At 35.2% G+C, this 20,078-nt stretch overlaps 1 protein-coding gene across 1 annotated transcript; it reads left to right on the top strand.

Moving 5' to 3' along the window:
• The first annotated feature begins 42 nt into the window (after positions 1-42).
• GLRX5 (glutaredoxin 5) lies at positions 43-13,112 on the top strand. Its single transcript, XM_003756573.3, has 2 exons — positions 43-425; positions 12,010-13,112. Exons 1-2 carry the CDS (start codon positions 134-136, stop codon positions 12,186-12,188), a joined length of 471 nt encoding a protein of 156 aa, XP_003756621.1. The 5' UTR covers positions 43-133; the 3' UTR covers positions 12,189-13,112.
• The last annotated feature ends 6,966 nt before the right edge of the window (positions 13,113-20,078 follow it).

The raw sequence follows: 20,078 nt of genomic DNA, 5'->3' as shown, positions 1-20,078 counted from the left end.
AATCCACATTAGCTCTCAAATCTTCGACCAATGGGGCCATAGCCGGGGGGCGGGATAAGGAGACGCGGGTGCACGGACCTTGGAACCGTTTGCCTAGACAGTCCTAGGCCGGGAGGACGTTTGCCTGCGGGAGATGAGCGGGTCTTTAGGCCGAGCATCTGCAGCTCTGCTCCACTGGGGCCGCGGGGTTCTCCTGCGGAGCCCGGCTCTACGGCCTCGGAGTTCGGGTCCCGGGGGGCCGGATTCGGGGTCCACGGAACATCTTGATGGTCTCGTGAAGAAAGACAAGGTGGTGGTGTTCCTGAAAGGGACCCCGGAGCAACCCCAGTGCGGCTTCAGCAACGCCGTAGTGCAGATCCTGCGGCTGCACGGCGTCTCCAACTACGCGGCCTACAACGTGCTGGAGGATCCCGCCCTCCGTCAAGGTCAGCTGGGGTCAGTGGGTCTTCCGCGGGGCCTGAGCGGCTTGGCGCCGGGCCTCTTCTTTCCTGATTCGAGTTCTTCGTTCTTACGGGAACGGCGGGACTTTGAGAAGCTTCGCGAATGAAGGCGGAGGGGAAGGGGGAAGGGGGAAGGGGAAAGGGGGAAGGGGGAAGGGGGAAGGGGGAAGGGGGAAGGGAACGTCCAGATTCTGCACTGCTGGAGGAGGGGGGAAGCGAAGCGGTGTCCAGAACCCCAACTTTTCACGATTTGGGGCTTATTTATTTGAAGAGCTCGTCTCAATTGAGTAATTACATGAATGCCGCCTATAGTTGACTGTAATTGTTGTAGACAGAAAGGCAACTAAGTAGTAGCTTCCTAACTTGGTGCTGCCTCCCTGCTGACGCCCGAAGTTAGGGACTGAGTCTTTGCCTGTGTATTTTCTCTAGCTTTAGTGGTGCAGGGCCGAAAGAACTAGACTTGGAGACTTAAAAGACTCGAGCTCAAATGAAGCCTCAATTGTGTTAAATCATTTAAACCCATAGTTTTTTTTTTTTTTTTCATCTTTCATTCTTATCTTTATTTTTTGCTTAGGTATGACTTTTTTTTTTTTTTTAAGATGTTAAATATATTAAAATATAAATTAGATACACAATAAGTATACATGACCAAAACATTATTTTGCTGTACAAAAAGAATCAGGCTCTGAATTATTGTACAATTAGCTTGTGAAGGAAATCAAAGATGCAGGTGTGCATAAATATAGGGATTGGGAATTCAATGTAATGGTTTTTAGTCATCTCCCAGAGTTCTTTTTCTGGTAAACCCATAGTTTTTCAACTATAAATTGGAAATAATAAAAGCACCCACTTCCCGAAATTATTTTGCGGATCAAATGAGTAGGGATGTTCCTTGCTTATGGAGCTTACAATTTCGTGTTTTCTCAGCTATTTACTTTTAAGTTACATCAAGGCTTAAGCTAGGTCTATTATTTTTCATGAAGATGATATATGACCTACTCGTATATTTACACTAGAAAAGCAGAAAGTGCTTAAGGTTATAATTATTATTTTCGTTATGTTATGTAATAACACAGTATTTATCATCCTACTTTGTATGGGACTGTGCTAGGTAGTGGCAATACAAATACAAAAAATAAGATAATTTCCACTTTTGAACTTTTATCCTATTTATTGAAAGGCAAAACATACAGAAAAATAAATGATAGGGGGTTCCAGGCAAGCTTGCTTGTCTTTTGTTTCTTGATAATGACACTTAGGGTTCCAGTTTTGTAGCTTTTCTCATGCTGACTCTCATGCCTCAGGTACTCTTCATCATTTCTGCTCCCTGGCTTTCTTCAAAACTCAGATTCTTCTCTGCTCCTACAAAGTAACTCCTTTCCTTAAAATATCCTCAATTGATCCTACTGGGCCTGCCAAATGTCATCACTGTCTTCACTAAACTTGAGAAAGCTGTCTATACTGAGTAGCTCTTAGCTCTCATTTGGTTCATTTAATTTAAGCTCTTATTGATTTCTAATTTGTCAGATATAAATGCCTTTTTGAAATCCTCATTCTTCTTAATCTCTCTGTAACCTTAGACACTATTGATCATCTACTGGATTGTCTGCCTAATTGCATAACTTTTTCCTGTTCTCCTATCTGACTGTACATTCTTTCTTAGTCTTTTCTGGTTTTTCATCTGTAATGTGCCCATTAACCATAGTGTGTACAAGACTGCTCTAGGCTCAGCCAGATAGTTCTCAACCTTTTTGGTTTCAGTACTCTTAAAAATTATTGAGGACTCCCCAAAGAACTTTTATTTATGTAGGTTGTATCTGCCTATTTACTATATACAAAATTAAACAATCTCAATATTATTAAGATAGTTTTTACCTTGTGAACTCCCTGATATATATGAAGCCTCTTATTTTTCCTGACTTCCTTTAAGTTTGGGTTCATCTTTTACAGGAAGTCTTTCCTGGTTCTGTAGCTGCTATATTTATTGCCTTTCCCTCTGTCCACTTAATGTCTATGTAACTATACATATATACAAAATACACACACATATTTATGTCTTGTCAGTGTCTGTTTACCTACCATCTATCTTTCTAAGATCTGAAAGAAAGGTGCTTCAGTAAATAAACTCATTTAGAGAGCTAAATCATTCTTTGTCAGTTTTAGACAATAATACTTATTTCTCCTAGATTATTTGTTAAATATAATAATCGGTGTCCCATTGCTGACAGTTTGTGTATGCCATGTTAATTGTCACTATTTCATTCTTTTAAGCTTTTTAAAAAAAATTGCATGCAATTATCTGAATACTTGGTGTCATGAGAAATATTTATGAAGAGAGGAAGAAAATATCTTTGCTTAATCACATTTTTCAAACTATTCTGTCCAGAAATTTCTGAAGAAAGAACTATTTGAGGCAAATACACTCAAAAAGACCTTGACATACCTTCCAGAAGTCTTAAAAAATTTTTTTAAAGTCCTTTTAAGTACAACCTTATAGAATTATACTTAAGAACTCTACCTATCAATGGAGACTTTTGTTAAACGTTACTTCTAGAGTGTGTGAGGAAAATGTTCTATAAGAGGAATTATAGGCAGGTTTTAAAAATTTTTTATCTGTAAAAATGTTCTGTTTATTTATTTGCATGATTATAGGATCTCATTGGGGGTCAGAAATCAGCCCATATATGAAAAAAGTTTCTTTTGCAAAGATCTCCAACAACAAATCATCCAACTTTTGCTCAGAGACTCTTAGAAGAGGAAACCCCCCCCCCCAATTCTAGGGGAGTTGATTCCACTTTAGACAATTCTGATTGCTAAGTATTTAACTCTGACATTGTGAAAAGATTTGCCTTTCTGGTAACTTTTACCCATTGCTTCTCTTGCTATATTTTGGTACTGTAGAGAAATTTGACAGCTCTTTGGTCAGGAAAATCTAAATTGGAGTCCATGTCTATTTATTTATCTTTATGATCTTGGGCAAGTCATCTAACCTCTCTTTGCCTCAGTTTCCTTATCTGTAAAATGAAGGGATAGAGTTGATGGATCTGTGTCCTAAGTAGATAATCTTATGTTCCCCATGAATCTTCTATCTAGCCTAAACATTTCCTGTTTTTCATCCAGGCTTCATTTATTTAGCATGGTCTCAGGCCCTTCACCATTCTGGTTGTTCCCCTCTAGACTGATTGTCTAGCTTATCAGTGACCTTCCTAAAATGTGCTAATCAGAATGGAATACAGGACTCCAGATGAATTCTACTGATTCCAGATGTTAATCATATTGAGGTTACAATCCACTAAAACTTAAAGATCTTTTTTAGATGAACTGCTATATAGATATTGCTCCTTGTGAATTGAAAGTTATTAAGGAAAAAAAAAAGACTTATTTAAGATGAATAAATTCTTATGTGAATGTTACATAAGCACATAAATGATTATCTAGTGGTCTGTTTAGACCTCTGGATTGTCTTTGGCCATGAGTGTGAAAGTTGTCTTAACATTGTGTTGATCTCACTGTTTTTCTACTTTACCTTCTGCTGCTTGTTATTCATAGATTTTTCTAGCTGTCTTAGACCTGCTCTGTTGCTTTCATTTAGAATTCTCTATTCTTTGCCATCTTACACAACCCTTTTCCTGTCCCCATCATAATTATTTTAAACAACTTGAATATCTTTCCATCTTTCATCACTGAAGTGTTGAAAATTTCATCACATCCTCTTCATCTCAATTTACATATATTTATATCTCTATATTTATTAATTTATTTTTGCTGAGGCATTTGGGGTTAAGTGACTTAACAGCTAGGAAGTATTAAGTGTCTCAAACCAGATTTAAACGCAGGTCCTCCTGACTTCAGGGCTGGTGCCCTATCCATTATGCCACCTAGCTGCCACTCAATTTATATTCTTAACCTGACCTACCCTACTTACAACTTTATAGATCAATAAATTTATTTTTAAAAATCATTAGTAAATATTAGCAAAAATGTTTCAAAAACATTTTATTTTTCTGATAAAATTAATGCTCATTAAATTAGGAAAACATTTACTATTCAGTCCAGTCATTGAATGTTAATGTCTTTTTCTGGACAGCTCAAGATTAATATTCATATTTGGACTACAGCAGGTATATGTTTGTTCTTAATTATATGGAAATATTGGCAATCTTAATTGCTGTGGTATTATTTTGAAAAATAAAATGTGAGGGTGGGAAGAGGAGATAGTAATTTGCATTGTGAACTGTAGATAAAATATGATTTACTTTTATTTTAAAGTTTAAACTTTGCTAATCAAGCTCACTTTTTGCTTTTAGTATTCTTTAGGGGGAAAGTAATTCGTTATTGCCTTAACTTTCTCCAAGTGCATTATATTTTTTTAAATGGGAAAAGAATATGTTTTCAAGGAGGGGAAACCTTCAGAATCTCCCTTATCTTGGATGCTGATCAACTAAAAATATAATTGTTTTTGTTATAATATATGCAAAAAGTAGTTAGGTCTTTTCAATCTTGATAAGATATCAGTTGGTTGTCACCTTGAACTGCTATCAAGAAGATAACATAAAAAACTTATTACACAACTATTCTCATTGAGTTATTTTAGGAATACACATGTAATGGTCAGTGCAGTTTTTTTGGGAGGGGAGCAGGCTCAATTTTTATTTTTAGAGATATTAAGGAGGAATACATGTAAATTACCTTCTCCCTCTTCCCATAGTCACTTTCATTTACTTCTAGAAACAGAACCTTTATTTGGATTATTACAACCTTTCTCAAATATGTACACCAATACAATCACCTTTTTGTGTGCTTTTATTTTATTGGTTATATTTTTTTTTTCCCACAAACATAAATATCCAAGTTATTTTCTATGTTCTAGAAGGTAGATTCAAGAGACAAGAAGCAAGCAAAGTCGCAGGCAGTGGGGGACATATTGCAGGAAAAATCTATGTCAGAAGTTTTAAGTTCTTCGAAGTTCTATTTATACAGTATCACAAATAGCTAACTAAAATGTAATAAATTCTTCATCTGGAAACTTTTCTATTATATTTAAAGTTTTATTAAGACAACTGTAGACATGTCTTCCCAGGAATTTAGTGGTATGCTTTAAGTGCATTTAGTCTTTTGAGCCACTTCTTAGAATTTGAAGGCCTGTTGGAGAAAGATAAAGCACTTGGAAGTCTTTCCTGTTACAGGAATTTGTAGTAAAGTAATCATGTTTTTAAAATTGCTTTTTTTTTTTTTTTTAAAGAGAAAAATTTGTAAGTTGTTTATTTACAGTGAAAATTTCAGATATTTTATTGGATGTTTTTAATTTCTTGGAAGAATTTAAGCATAAAAATTTAGTTTCTGTTAACATAGTAAAAATACCAAGGACCAATAAATATGCTTTATTTAACTAATGTGTTTTTCTTTTAATACTGGCCCTTTTTTTGGATATCCTTTAAATATTTAAATATTTAGAAATGCCTATCCTCTAGAATTAATGATGCCATTGCATTTTTATTTGTGACCAGCATAGATTAATTTTGTTATTTGTGTTCTGGATATGTTTACTATGAGACTACATTTCATTTTTGATTTAGAAATTGGAGAGATAAAGAGTAAAATGGTAAGGCAAGGCCGAATGTGTTGAATTCACTACAGGAGAGTATTACATTCTGGAAAGGTGACATTTCCTGTCCTCATAGAATTTGAGAACTTAAAAGTACTTTGGTACCCAAACTTTATGTCCTGCTGTAACATACCAGACAACACTTTTAGAAGCAGTCTGTTTCACTTTTTGATTTGGTGTAATTTTGGGGACGTTTTCTTTGCTGACACTAAGTCTAAATTTGCCTCTTTGCAATCCATTCTTCTTCATTTGGGGATATGGTAAAAACAGAACAAATTCTCCAAATAACAATTCTTCATAGATTTGAAGACAGCTGTCATTCTTCCCATGAATATTCTCTTTTCCAGGCTAAAAATCCCCAATTCCTTAAATTAGTCTTAATATGGATATGAAGGATTGTGTATGTATGAAAAATTTTGTACTTGTGTAGTTGAATTTTTGTAACCAAGTGTAAGATTTTCATTTATCTTGATTGATTTTTTAAAATTAGGTTTGGCCCAGTCCCTTGTTAGGATTTTTGTCATCTGCACATTTAATGAGAATATTATATATACCTTTTCCCAAGTCATTAATAAGCTGTTAAGCGTCATAAGGCAAAGCTCAGATTCTTAGAATTTCTCACTGTAGACCTGATTCTTAGAATCTCTCACTGTAGACAACCTGTCAAACTGACATTGAATCATGAACAGCTTTTTTCTAGGTGCATGCCTAATTCACTGATCTTCTCTTTCTCTAATTTATTCATGTAAGCATCTAGTTTTATAAAATTTCCCCTAAGAACTGCTTTGGCTGTATCCCATAAATTTTTCCATGTTGTCTCGTCTCTTGGGTGAAATTATTTATTCTTTCTTTGGTTTGTTGTTCCACTCCCTCATTCTTTAGGATTAGATTGTTTATCTATTTCCCCCCATGTTGAAATCTTTACAAAGTGTTAATCCATTAGAGTTGATAGAGACAATAATTATCTAATTTGGCATGGTTCAATATGATTAATTTGATCTTAGAAGGAGATATTTTGGGCCAGAACTTGAAACAAGGTACTAAGTACAACTGATAGAAACGATGCTTGTGTTCACACCTTTAGAGAGTTCATAAGTATCTAAGTACTCAATGGAGTTCACACGTTTGGGAGAGTTCAGGGTTTAGAAAGAGCTATCCGAATTCACACCTCCCTTAGGGCCAGAGAGCACTTTGGGAGATAACCCAGAATCCCTCTCTCTCCAGAAGGAGGAGTTAACCTTTGGGAGATCATATATATATACAGGAAGCTCTTACAGCTGGAGAGAGTTTTTTCTTGGGAACATTGACTGGGGTCGGAGAGGAGCACTCTGGAAGGAGTTTCTTGGGAACATTGACTGGGGTCGGAGAGGAGCACTCTGGGAGGAAGCCCACAAGCCCTATCTTCAAGGCAAGAGATTCATTGCATCTTCCAACTTGGTGCTGCCTGGAGTTGGAAGGACAAATCTTTGGATTTGGAGACATTCGGGCGGAGCTCTTAGAACCAAGCAGAGAGATGGGCCTCTGAGCTAACCGAGTTATATTGAAGGACACAATAAAAGATCTGAACTCTTTTATCACCTGGCTGCGAAGAAGAAAAAACACTAACACCCCCAGCCCTTTTTTATATGTAATTTTTATTGTATCATACATTGAAAAAAATGCATTTATTATTTGTCTTTCTGCATTTAATTTTGAAGGTTTTTTTGCCCTAATGGTCAGTTTTTATGTAAATTCTATGTGCTGCTGAGAAAAAAGCAGATTCCTTTCTATCCCCATTCAGTTTTCTCCAAAGGTCTATCATACCTAACTTTTCTAAAATTCTATTTACCTCCTTTACTTCTTTATTTTGTGGGTCAATTTATTTAGTTCTGAAAGAGATAAGTTGAAATTCTCCCTAATGTAGTTTTGTTGTCTCTTCTTCCAACTCTCTTAACTTTTCCTCTAGGAATTTGGATGCTATACATACATGTTTAGTATTGATATTACTTCATTATGTGTGGTACTCTTTAATAAGATGTAGTTTCCTTCCTTATCTTTTTTAATTAGATCTATTTTTTGCTTTTGCTAGAGCTAAGATCAGGATTGCTACCCTTGCTTTTTTTTTTTTTTTTTTTTTTACTTTACCTGAAGCATAATAGATTCTGCTCCAGCCTTTTACCTTTATTCTGAATATATCACTCTGCTTTAAATGTATTTCTTGTAAACAACATATTGTAGGAGTCTGGCTTTTAATCCAATCTGTTGTCTGCTTCCATTATATGGAAGACTTCATCCCATTCCCATTCCCAGTTAAAATTACTACTTCTGTATTTTTCACCATTCTATTTTCCTCATTATACTTCTCTCTTTCCTTTGCCCTTTTCCTTCCTCACCAGTATTTTGCTTCTGACTACCTCCTCCCTCAATCAACCCTCCCCTTTCACAGTCCTTTACCCCTTTCTTACTCCTTTCCCTATTTTCTTCTAATTCTGTTTTAAGATCCATTTTGAGTTCTTCCAAGAGAGCCTTTTGAGTTGGAGACCAGTTCATCTACCTATTTGAGGCTTCATCTGGAAATGCTTTGCCTTTAGTGTCTTCAGGGTTTGAGTTCTGTTCTTCCCTGTCTCCATAATAGCCATATATGATCAGAGTTCTTTTTGCTTTTTTGCTCACTTTTAAAAGTTGAGGTCTGTTCCTAAGACACAGGGGAAATTGTTTCTAGCTTCCTCTACAGGGCGACAGGGCTTCACCTTGCACTGGGACCAGTATTGCTGCAGGTTTCCTCCCTGTGCTGGGTGAGCCTGGCTAAGTCTATCTGTTATGTTGGGATGCAGGGGCTCACTATTTGCCTTCCGTAGTTGTGTTGGAGAATCAAAACAGTAGCCAATGCTACTATATTTTGGTTAAGAACCTCACACTATATTCTCAGCATGGGGCTTCTTCGCCCGAACCCCAGAGGATTTTATTCTTTTTTTTTTTTTTTAATTTTTTAATTTTTAATAGCTTTTTATTTACAAGTTATATGCATGGGTAATTTTACAGCATTGACAATTGCCAAACCTTTTGTTCCAATTTTTCCCCTCCTTCCCCCCATCCCTTCCCCTAGATGGCAGGATGACCAATACATGTTAAATATATTAAAGTATAAATTAAATACACAATAAGTATACATGACCAAACTGTTATTTTGCTATATAAAAAGAATCAGACTCTGAAATATTGTACAATTAGCCTGTGAAGGAAATCAAAAATGCAGGCAGGCAAAAATATAGGGATTGGGAATTCAATGTAATGGTTCTTAGTCATCTCCCAGAGTTCTTTCGCTGGGTGTAGCTGGTTCAGTTCATTACTGCTCTACTGGAACTGATTTGGTTCATCTTATTGCTGAAGATGGCCAGGTCCATCAGAATTGGTCATCATATAGTATTGTTGCTGAAGTATATAATGATCTCCTGGTCCTGCTCATTTCACTCAGCATCAGTTCGTGTAAGTCTCTCCAGGCCTTTCTGAAATCATCCTGTTGGTCATTTCTTAACAAACAATATTCCATAATATTCATATACCACAATTTATTCATCCATTCTCCAATTGATGGGCATCTATTCAGTTTCCAGTTTCTGGCCACTACAAAGAGGGCTGCCACAAACATTCTTGCACATACAGGTCCCTTTCCCTTCTTTAAGATCTCTTTGGGGTATAAGCCCAGTAGTAACACTGCTGGATCAAAGGGTATGCACAGTTTGATAACTTTTTGAGCATAGTTCCAAATTGCTCTCCAGAATGGTTGGATGTATTCACAATTCCACCAACAGTGTATTAATGTCCCTGTTTTCCCACATCCTCTCCAATATTCTGCATTATTCCCTGTCATTCTACCCAATCTGACAGGTGTGTAGTGGTATCTCAGAGTTGTCTTAATTTGCGTTTCTCTGATTAATAATGACCTGGAGCATCTTTTCGTATGGCTAGAAATAGTTTAAATTTCTTTGTGTGAGAATTGTTTGTTCATATCCTTTGGCCATTTATCAATTGAAGAATGGCTTAATTTCTTATAAATTAGAGTCAATTCTCTATATATTTTGGAAATGAGGCCTTTATCAGAACCTTTGACTGTAAAAATGTTTTCCCAGTTTATTTCCCTTCTAATCTTGTCTGTATTAGTTTTGTTTGTACAAAAACTTTTCAATTTGATATAATCAGAATTTTCTATTTGTGATCATTAATGATCTAGTTCTTTTTGGTCATAAATTCCTTCCTCTTCCACAGGTTTGAGAGGTAAACTATCCTGTATTCCTCTAATTTATTTATAATCTCATTCTTTATGCCTAGGTCATGAACCCATTTTGACCTTGTCTTGGTGTATGGTGTTAAGTGTGGGTTGAGGTCTAGTTTCTGCCATACTAGTTTCTAATTTTCCCAGCAATTTTTGTCAAACAGTGAATTCTTATCCCCAAAGCTGGGGTCTTTGGGTTTGTCAAACCCTAGAGTATTAAGATTATTACCTAACCTATTCCACTGATCAACTAATTTATTTCTTAGCCAATACCAAATGGTTTTGGTGACTGCTGTTTTATAATATAATTTTAGATCTGGTACAGCTAGGCCACCTTCATTTGATTTTTTTTTTTTTCATTAATTTCCTTTTAATTCTTGACCTTTTGTTTTTCCATATGAACTTTGTTGTTATTTTTTTCTAGATCATTAAAAGAGTTTTTTTGGAGTCTGATTGGCATAGCGCTAAACAAATAGATTACTTTAGGTAGTGTTGTCATCTTTATTATATTTGCTCGCCCTATCCAAGAGCATTTAATATTTTTCCAGTTGGTTAGATCAGACTTAATTTGTGTGGAAAGTGTTTTGTAGTTTTGCTCATAAAGTTTCTGATTTTCCCTTGGCAGATAGATGAGGATTTTATTCTTAAATATCTAGGCTGACTTCCTCCACAGCATTTTAATCCATTGTATTTGGGCTTTGCTATGAAACTTGCTTCGTGTCAAAAGTACTCAGATTTTCTTTCTATATCTGTCACAAATTTAAAGAGGTACTTATGGTAATCCCATTATTTCTGTCCCGTCAACTAATACATTCCAGTTAATGGGAGTCAAGTAACGATACCATTTACCTCTTTTTGGTTGCTCCACCATTGAAGAATAAAATTAGTGCCATAAAATGAAATTTAAAAGTTATTAGCTGCCCTGCTTGGGGGAATAAAAGAAGGTAGCTACAGCAAATGTTTAATAATTGAATGTAGCCTATTACTAAAAAGCCTTGTCAGGCCTGTGGTCTGTTTCCCAAACTTTTATTTCCTCTTTCTGCCCAGGCAACCTGTAGTTTGTTCCAGTGGTCAGCCAGTTTCTAACTTAGAAGAAACTTTTGGGTTAATCAGTGATGTAGTTGATCTACTATCATGTAGATATGTGCTTTGAATTGTTTTCTCCATTGGCAGAAGCCATTCTCATACTATGTGGAATTGCTTATGAATAAATTGATTGGATAAAAAGTTAAGAGCTATAGAAGTGAATTTCTCTGAAGTTAATTGGGCTTAGGATTCAAATCTATACTTCATTAACACCATGCTGTGACCAATTAAACTAACTAGCCCTGAGTGAAATAGCTCATTATGAGAAATTTAATTTTGGAACTTTAAAACTTAAAAGAAATTGGCATAGATGTTGGAGAACTTTTTGTCAAATTACCTCTTTTTAAAAATAAGAAAACAGACAAAAAAGAGAAGCGACTTCCTGAAGGTCACATTAGCCTATGTTATTGTCAGCCAATGTTAAGAAACACTGTAATTTTCCAAATGAATTGTGTAAGATTTTGTTACTATTCAAAACATGACTTTTATAAATCTGATTTGTCAGAATAGACATGGGGTATGTCTGTCAGATCTCTGAAATAAGGATTGTATGAGCTGGGAGTAGGAGAAAAAAAAATTATCATTCCAAAAGATTAATTGTTTATCTTTATTTCCTTTCATCATAGGCATTAAAGACTATTCCAACTGGCCAACTATACCTCAAGTGTACCTTAATGGTGAATTTGTTGGTGGTTGTGACATCCTCCTCCAGATGCATCAGAATGGAGATCTAGTGGAAGAACTGAAAAAGTTGGGAATTCGCTCAGCACTTTTAGATGCAAAGAAAGATCAAGACTCAAAATAAAAAGTCTGCAAGAATCCTCTTTAAGAAGAGTGCTGTGACTGGAAATGAAATCTTTTTAGTGTCAAAGACTGGTTACCAGAACAGCCTTACTGATTTTTGTTATCATTTTTTTTATTAGAAAGGCGACTCTTTGTACTGACACTAAACAGTATTGAAGTGATTTTAGTTTCTGTCTGGTGTTTTAGGCTAAGGATATTCCATTGTGAATTTAATTATAACTATTGTACTGTAATAATTGAATATTATGTTTTGACATAGATGTAAAAAAATCATTCTTTTATTATATTATACTCTGCCTTAATGCAAGAGTAAACCAAAAGATTTTGAAGCATCCTAGTCAGTTATAATTATTATTGTTGATTTTAATGTATGTGTTACTATAAAATCCAGAGGAAATATTATATATAGTCTGTTTAAGGAAAATGATGAACAAGGTAAACAATGATGGCTGTCGGGTTTTTTTTAGAAAACAAGAGAAACTGCTAACATATGTAAAAGGTTCCTTTTGGTGAAGCTTTCACAACTTTTTATTTGTTGTATCTCATACTTTGATTTAATAGAGTAAATGAACCATTCATAATATCCACATTGAACGGGCTGAAAGTATTTTTATTGACCATAACTTTTAGTATTTTCATTGATATTAAATAACAATACCTGACTTTTATGTAAAGTTTTAAGGTTCATAAAACACATGTTATATTATCTTGTTTGTTACATACATTTTGAAATTTAGGTACTACAGTTATCATTAGGTCCATATTACGGGTGAGGAAACAGACTCAGGAATTGTGACTTGCCTATGTTCACACAGCTAGTAAGTGTCATAGGTTGGATTCAGATCCAGGTCTTTACTGATTCTATATCCAGTGTTATTTTCACTAAACTGGAATAAAGCAAAATCTCATTATTTGTGTTGATAAATGTTGGCAATACTGTGTTTTTTGGAGCCATTTTTTCAAGGTTAAACATGGGATTGGACTGAACAATTCAGAATCCATGATCAAAGCTTATTAGATTAGTCAAGACTCATTCATGTATTTGTAAATCAAAATTTTGTAATGTTGACATGTGAGTAGCAAGGTCAATGAGAATTTGAGCCTACTTTAAATAGCTCTTTGATTTGAAGCCATGAAATAATGTGGTCTAAAGAGAGCCTATTTAGCCATTTCTAAAAATTTAATTAGAATTTATTGTATTAAGTAATTCAGTTGACGTGTAAAAGCACATTATAACTATGTGTATGTCTTGAAAAAATATTTTTGCCCATATAATTTAAGTAGGAAATTTTTTTTTTTTTTTTTTTTTTTTTTTTGCTGAGGCAATTGGGGTCAAGTTACTTGCCTAGGGTCACACAGCTAGGAAGTGTTAAGTATCTGAGACCAGATTTGAACTCAGGTCCTCCTGAGTTGGTTACCTCCTTTAGGGCTGGTAATCTATTTACTATTCCATCTAGCTGCTCTGAAAAATCATTTGAAGTGCAAAAATTTGTAATGGGAAAGGAAGAAGGAACTGTGCAGTGTTTTTATTTTGTTTTAAATAATTCTCTACAAATCATTTAATTTCAACTCTTAAGACTTAAGTTGCAGAGAAGATAACCAATTTACATTGGTAAAGGATTTTTACTCATTTGAGAGTAATGATAAATAAATTCACAGCTCTAGACTTTATTTTTGTTCCTTAAATCTCAAGGTAAACATAAAATACTAGGATTCTGGGAAGTACTGGGACTTGGATACAAGATACAACTAGAGAGAGACTGAAAAAGAATTCTGATTTAGAAGGAAATCAAGTAATTTAAGAAAAGAGCTTGGGAGGTAGAAAGAAACAACACTATGGAAATACCCAACTAGCAAGTAGATTTTGGTGCACTTAAAGATCTCTTAGCTGATTTGAGAACTTAGGTAAGAAGGGAAATGTGACTAGAAGTTCAATGTTGAATATAGTGGGACCTCATTTGGCAAATTCCAGTCATACAGGAAAGCTACATACCATAACTTGACCAGGGAAAGGAGTGTAGAAGAGTTGGACAATAGGAGAGATAGTTGAGTCCTAATCACCACTTCCAAAAGGAGAATGGAAAAGATATAGTCAAGAACTCAAAAACTTAAGGATAGGGCAGTAATCACTTCAAAATGAGTCTGCAAGAGACTGCCTGCTCCTTTCTTGATTTGGTGAGTGATCCATATATCCAAGTTGTTTGGGACTTCTGAGTCCTTTGCCACTTTATATATGAGGACAACTCAGGGATGCAGAAAAGGGTTGAGCTTCATAGAGACAGATATGGTTATATCTGATAAGCTCAGAAGTTGAATGTTTCTAGTATAGGAAATTCATGACATGGAAATTCAGAAAAAGAAAGGGTAGCAGCAAAGGGAAGTGGCAGGTATAGAACAGAGAAGGCTTGTCTGAAAAAATAGACGAGAACCAGACAACCAGAGTCTGCTGTGGCTTATTCTTAGTTTGATGGAAATTTCAGTGTGGAAAGTGAAGCCCCATTTTCTTGATCTTAGGGCTTCAGTTAAATAGTATTTTTTACTTAATCAAAAAAGTTTTAGACCTTTGAATTATTTATAATGTTCCAATGAAAGTATACTTGTTCTAAGGAAGAGCTTTTCATTTTAGGATTTCAGTACATCTGCAATGATTCATATGGGTATTCTATGTCAGATGGTGTGGAAGGAACACTGGACCAAGTCAAGAGCCTGAATTTGAGTTCTGTAATTAAATAGCTGTATGACTTTGGACGAATCCCTCTCTGGATTTCAATTTCCTTTGTAAAATGAGTGTATCAGACTAGACATCTCTGAATTCCCTCTACATCTAATAATCTATAGTTCTATCTGGGAAGGTTGCTCAAAAGAACAGTTTGATTAGGAAAATTTTGTATCATAATGAGATTGTATTGATTCACTAGAGAATTTAAAAATTCCAAGATTAATTTACCGTTAAAAAAAAAAAAAGAAGAAAAACATTCTTTAATACTTGGATTCCCAGGGTCTTTTTATAGGCCACTTCAGGCATTTAAAATACCAAAATAGAAAAACATTTAGATTTTATCTAATTTAAACCTGAATAAATTGAGTTCTGTATGATTGTAGTCCATTGAGATAATTAGAACGCTCTAATGTACAGTGTTATCACATCATAATCCTTAATCCAATGCAAAAAACTTTGCTATGAACATTAATAGAGTTCTATATCTAATGTTGGCAGAAGTACATCCCTTGTCATTCTAGCTTCACATCATAGTACTGCAGTGTTAGGGACTTCAGAAATAGAGAAATTGATTTGAGAAGAAAAATGATGTTTTAAGAATTTATGAATCTTGTCTTCTCTAAAATATTTTTGTGTAAACGGGCAAGTAATTAAATTATCCATTTCTTTTATAATCACATATATATTGTGGCTTGCTTTGTTCCTAATATTATTGGTACTATATTATTAAAAATCTCTTAATCAGAAGACAAATTTAAAGAAATCTTTTAAGGTTTTTTGTTTTATTAACAATTTGTATTAGATATTTTTTAATAATTGGTATTTTTGCAAGCAATTTTTGAGCGATACTGATAGGTGTTATAGAGTAGCAGGAAGTACCTAATCAGGGAGTTTAGATATGAATTTGAGACTGATCTCTTAATTACTTATGGTCTTGAACCGACATTGCTTCCCTGCTTTTTGTTTTTTTTCATTTGCAAAATGAGGAGTTGAATTGTATGGTCCTAAAGTATTCTCTCCCCCCACCCGATGATAGCTGGTAAAGTTTATGAACTCAAAATTATTTTTTTCATATAAAGTCATACAAACTAGTTTGAGATAGAATTTTTATTCTCATTTTCTCTTTAAAACTTGATTCTTGTCACTTTTTTTATTCTTTTGTCAATAGTGCAAATGATGCATAGGGGATATGAATAGGATCATGTGTTTGAATGCTTTAGTTTTGGCTATTCTCTCAGCCAGAGATGAAGGAACAATTTGTATTTTAGGAACATTCCTATATAGCAAAAAGCAATCAAAGCCACATTAAAAAAAGTGAACTTATGTGATATATTTGTTTTTAGTTAAGTGCCAAGTCTTTTAGGGGTTTCAATGGGGAGATGAAATACCTGACACTGTATATCTCCCCACTGAGGGGTGACAGCAACCCTTTTGAATAGCAGCCTTATTTGAATAGAACCTGGCAGGAAAAAGGGGGAAAAAAAACCTTATTTTGGTTGGTTAGTGTTAATTTGGATGCATTCTAGTTCTTAGTAGCTAATCATAAGCTTATCTCTTCACCATATACCTAACAGACTCCAGGTCCTACCATAGTAAGCAGGTCCTCATTTGTCAGCCTTGTTTCACTGCTATTTGAATGCAGTACCTGTTTAGTTTCTTGCTATATGAGCTGTTCTTTCAGGTCTACTAGATTTTGTGTTGTCTCTAAGTGTATTCATATTCCATGTGCTAACGGAGTTTTTAGTGTCTCAAATGCAGAGTGGTATCCCTACCTGCTGTGGTAAGCAGACCAGGGTTTGTAAGCAGACAGTTTTTAGGGTACCTTTGTTTTGATACTTAGGGGACTGCTGAATCTCACTGATGCTTCTAGTGAGAAGATGACTGCCCTGGGCTACCTGTGTGCACAATTATGACTTCAGTTCTCAGTATATCTGCACTTGCTGCATTGTCACTCATCTATAACCACAGGGATTTGAGATAGAAATGGCAAAAAATGGTATAGTGATGTCTTTTGACTCATGCAAAAATTGTTCTTTAAAGCAAGACAAGGACATTCTTAAGGTAGAATCGATTGTATGACATGGGAGACCCTTGCACAGGACCTCCCAACATGGTGTGTCCTTAAGAAGGTGCTGTGCTCTGTGAGCAAAGCAGAATTGAATTAATCCAAAAGAAATGTCAGGTGCTCAAAGCTTCCCCAAATGTTTATGTGAACTATTTGTGTCTGACTTGTACCAGAGCAGTCCTAGCTTGAATTGATATGATCAGTCAGTCAGACATTCTAACTCAACTCTAAACTAGTGATAATATTTTGATCCTCTTTGAGAATGAAGGACAACAGCCAATCAACTTAGCAGACAGGAACCAATTACAGAATTGTGATAGGTCTATGGATGCTCCAAATCATTAAACCTCATTATGACTTTCTTGAAGCAGACTTCACGTCTTTCACATGCACTGACAGCAGGCTGAATACAGTGTGTATGTTCTAGGAATGGAATCTTATTGAACAAGACCCCATTACATCTATAAACCTGACTGAATTTTATACTTTCCCTCAACCTAGCACAGAGCCTAGTATATAGTAGATAGTTAATAAATGTTTGAATTAAATTGAATTGTGTTGTTTTTGAACAGAACTGTAAAATAATATTTCAGAATGTTTTGCCTTACTCTAAAGAGCAAAGAGTGATTGCCATCTAATTTGATCCTAAATTTATTATTTAAAAAACAGCCAATGCCCAACTAAATGGCCACTGAGCCCAGGGTTATTTGACATGCTACTTGAAATTTATACCAAATAAATGAGAAAATGAAGCATTTTGCTTTTGAAATCAGCATTAGAGCCAGCGTAATAGGTCATTGACAAATGTGCATTCAATACAAATGATAGTAGATTTAGACTTTTTGTGGTGATGTGAAACTTTCTAAAGAGCTCTTTCCTCAGGTATTAAAATTTGGAACATGAATTATGCATATTTTTGCCAGATAGGAAAGCCTTTTGGCAATTAGATAGTGGTAGGTAATTTCTCTTTTGCTTCTCATTATTTTCCCTTTAATTTTAGACATAGATCTTTTATTAATAATATATTTATATATTCTGAGCTATGGAACTTTTCTTGCTTTCTGGCCCATAGTTCCAAACTCCAGGAATTGCATATCCATCTCCTGGTTTACCTTATGCCTTCTTTTATCTTCCTTATCTTTGGCACAATTCCTTTATCTTAGTCAAAAGATCAATGGACTGGAAGCCAGGTTTTTGTTTTTTTGTGTGTTCTACCAATACATAGCTATGAAATGTGGGTAGCTCACTTCCCATTTCTACTTTTCAACTTCATCTGTAAATAGTACTAGTGATACTTGTAATTTACAGGATTGTGAAGCACTTGTCACCTGCTTTTGTCACACTCACAGGCAATGCCATGAAAACTCAAGGAGTTTGAAGGAATCTGCCTACTAGCAAGGCAGACAACCAAGAGCTCTCTAATTTTTTGTGGTCTGGTTTTGACTTTGAACTTAAATAGACTTCTGGGGAAAAACAGGGAAAACCAGTCCAGGAAGCTTCAGGGGATTTTTCTTGGAGAGAGAATAGGATCATGAAAACAATGGGCAGGATCAGATAGAATATTAATAGCAAATTGGAACCTTTATAACTGACTAGCCAAAAGCCAATGGCAAATCTTCCTCTTCCTTTCCTTTAGAGAAAAATTATTTCCTTAGCTATATTAGTTACTGCTGGGAGTTTTGATTTCAATGTATGGTTTTATGCTGCTTCTCTCTTAAATATTGTTTGTATTGCCTAGCCTTTGGGCCTTAAAGGAGTAACTGGAATATATGGCATTAATGCTTTAAGCACATGCAGGGCAGTCTTGAAGACCAGGAATGAAGATAACTAAGACCATCAAAATCAACTTTATGTTAAATCATATGCTATCAAATGATATTAAGAAGGAGCTGTTCTTGTTATTCCACTTTTTTAAGAACCTATTTATATAGGGACCTGGAGAACAGTGTCTATCTGAATGATTATATTTAATAAAAGGATTTTAAAAACTATTTCCCTCATTGATTCATTCTCTGCATGTGCTGAAATTTTTAGATTTATGGCCCATCATGCACCTGTCTGACAACTGCCGAACAGGTTATTATTTAAAAAGAAAAAAAACCTTTTAGGTCAACAGAACTGTTTTGCACTGGTTCTTTAATTATACAAAGAAAAAGTAGTAAGATTACAATCTTTTAAAGGGGGGAAGAATACCATTTTTCCCTCATTATAAGATGAGCTGAAGAAATAGAGAAAATAAATCTGATATTGTCATAACTTTGAAGATTACATGAGTACCAATTCAAATTCTAGACTTATTTTCTTTTCCTTTTTTAAGAATAATGAAACAAACAATGGCAACCACAAAATCCTATTGCCACGCCATAAAGACATCTGTTTTCTAAGAGTGAAGACCTAGCAAGCATGCTGCTTCATGTGGTTGGCGTAATAACAATGATTTTGCCCCTCTGGCAAAAACATAATTATTGTACTGTTTTGACCAGTAGCAGGTGTTATCTGAACCTAGAAAAGCCCTTGCCATGTTGTTGTTACCTTTCAATGCCAGATCTACAGCTTTGCACAACCATTGGTCTAAGTATTGATATTTGACCACACTAAACCAGGCTCCCCCTCGCCAGGGGCAGGGCTACTGCACATGTTCTTTCTTGCAAGTTATTTCCATTGAAAATAAACATATTCTATTCCTGAATCTCTTGTTTTTGCCTGCTCTATTTGGCTCCAGCCACTCACAGGTTAGAGACTGGTTTGGCCCAGTTGACTCTATGAATTAGAAAATGGCACTGGAGAATTGTGAAAGCTTCCTGAATAGCAACTTGAAAGAATAGCTTAGGGGATAGCTAGATGGTTCAGTGGATAGAGCACAAGACCTGAGTTCAAATACAACCTTAGGCTTGGACGAGTCACTTAACCCCAGTTGTCTCACTAAAAAAAACAAACAAAAAAAACCCCTAATTAGGCTCACATTACTTTGAGCTGGAAGACTGATTGCCCAGATACTAAGCCTGGTGAGATCACCCATTCCTAACCTGTCAGCATCCAGAGCTGAATGACTCTTGCTGGTTTATAGGCTTCCTTTTGTTCTTAGATGCATTGAAACACTAAACCAT

This window comes from Sarcophilus harrisii, chromosome 2 (genome assembly GCF_902635505.1).
Source record: "Sarcophilus harrisii chromosome 2, mSarHar1.11, whole genome shotgun sequence".
Taxonomy (NCBI): domain Eukaryota; kingdom Metazoa; phylum Chordata; class Mammalia; order Dasyuromorphia; family Dasyuridae; genus Sarcophilus; species Sarcophilus harrisii.
Note: the sequence above shows the minus strand (reverse complement) of the source record. Positions and strands in the feature narration are given on the sequence as shown.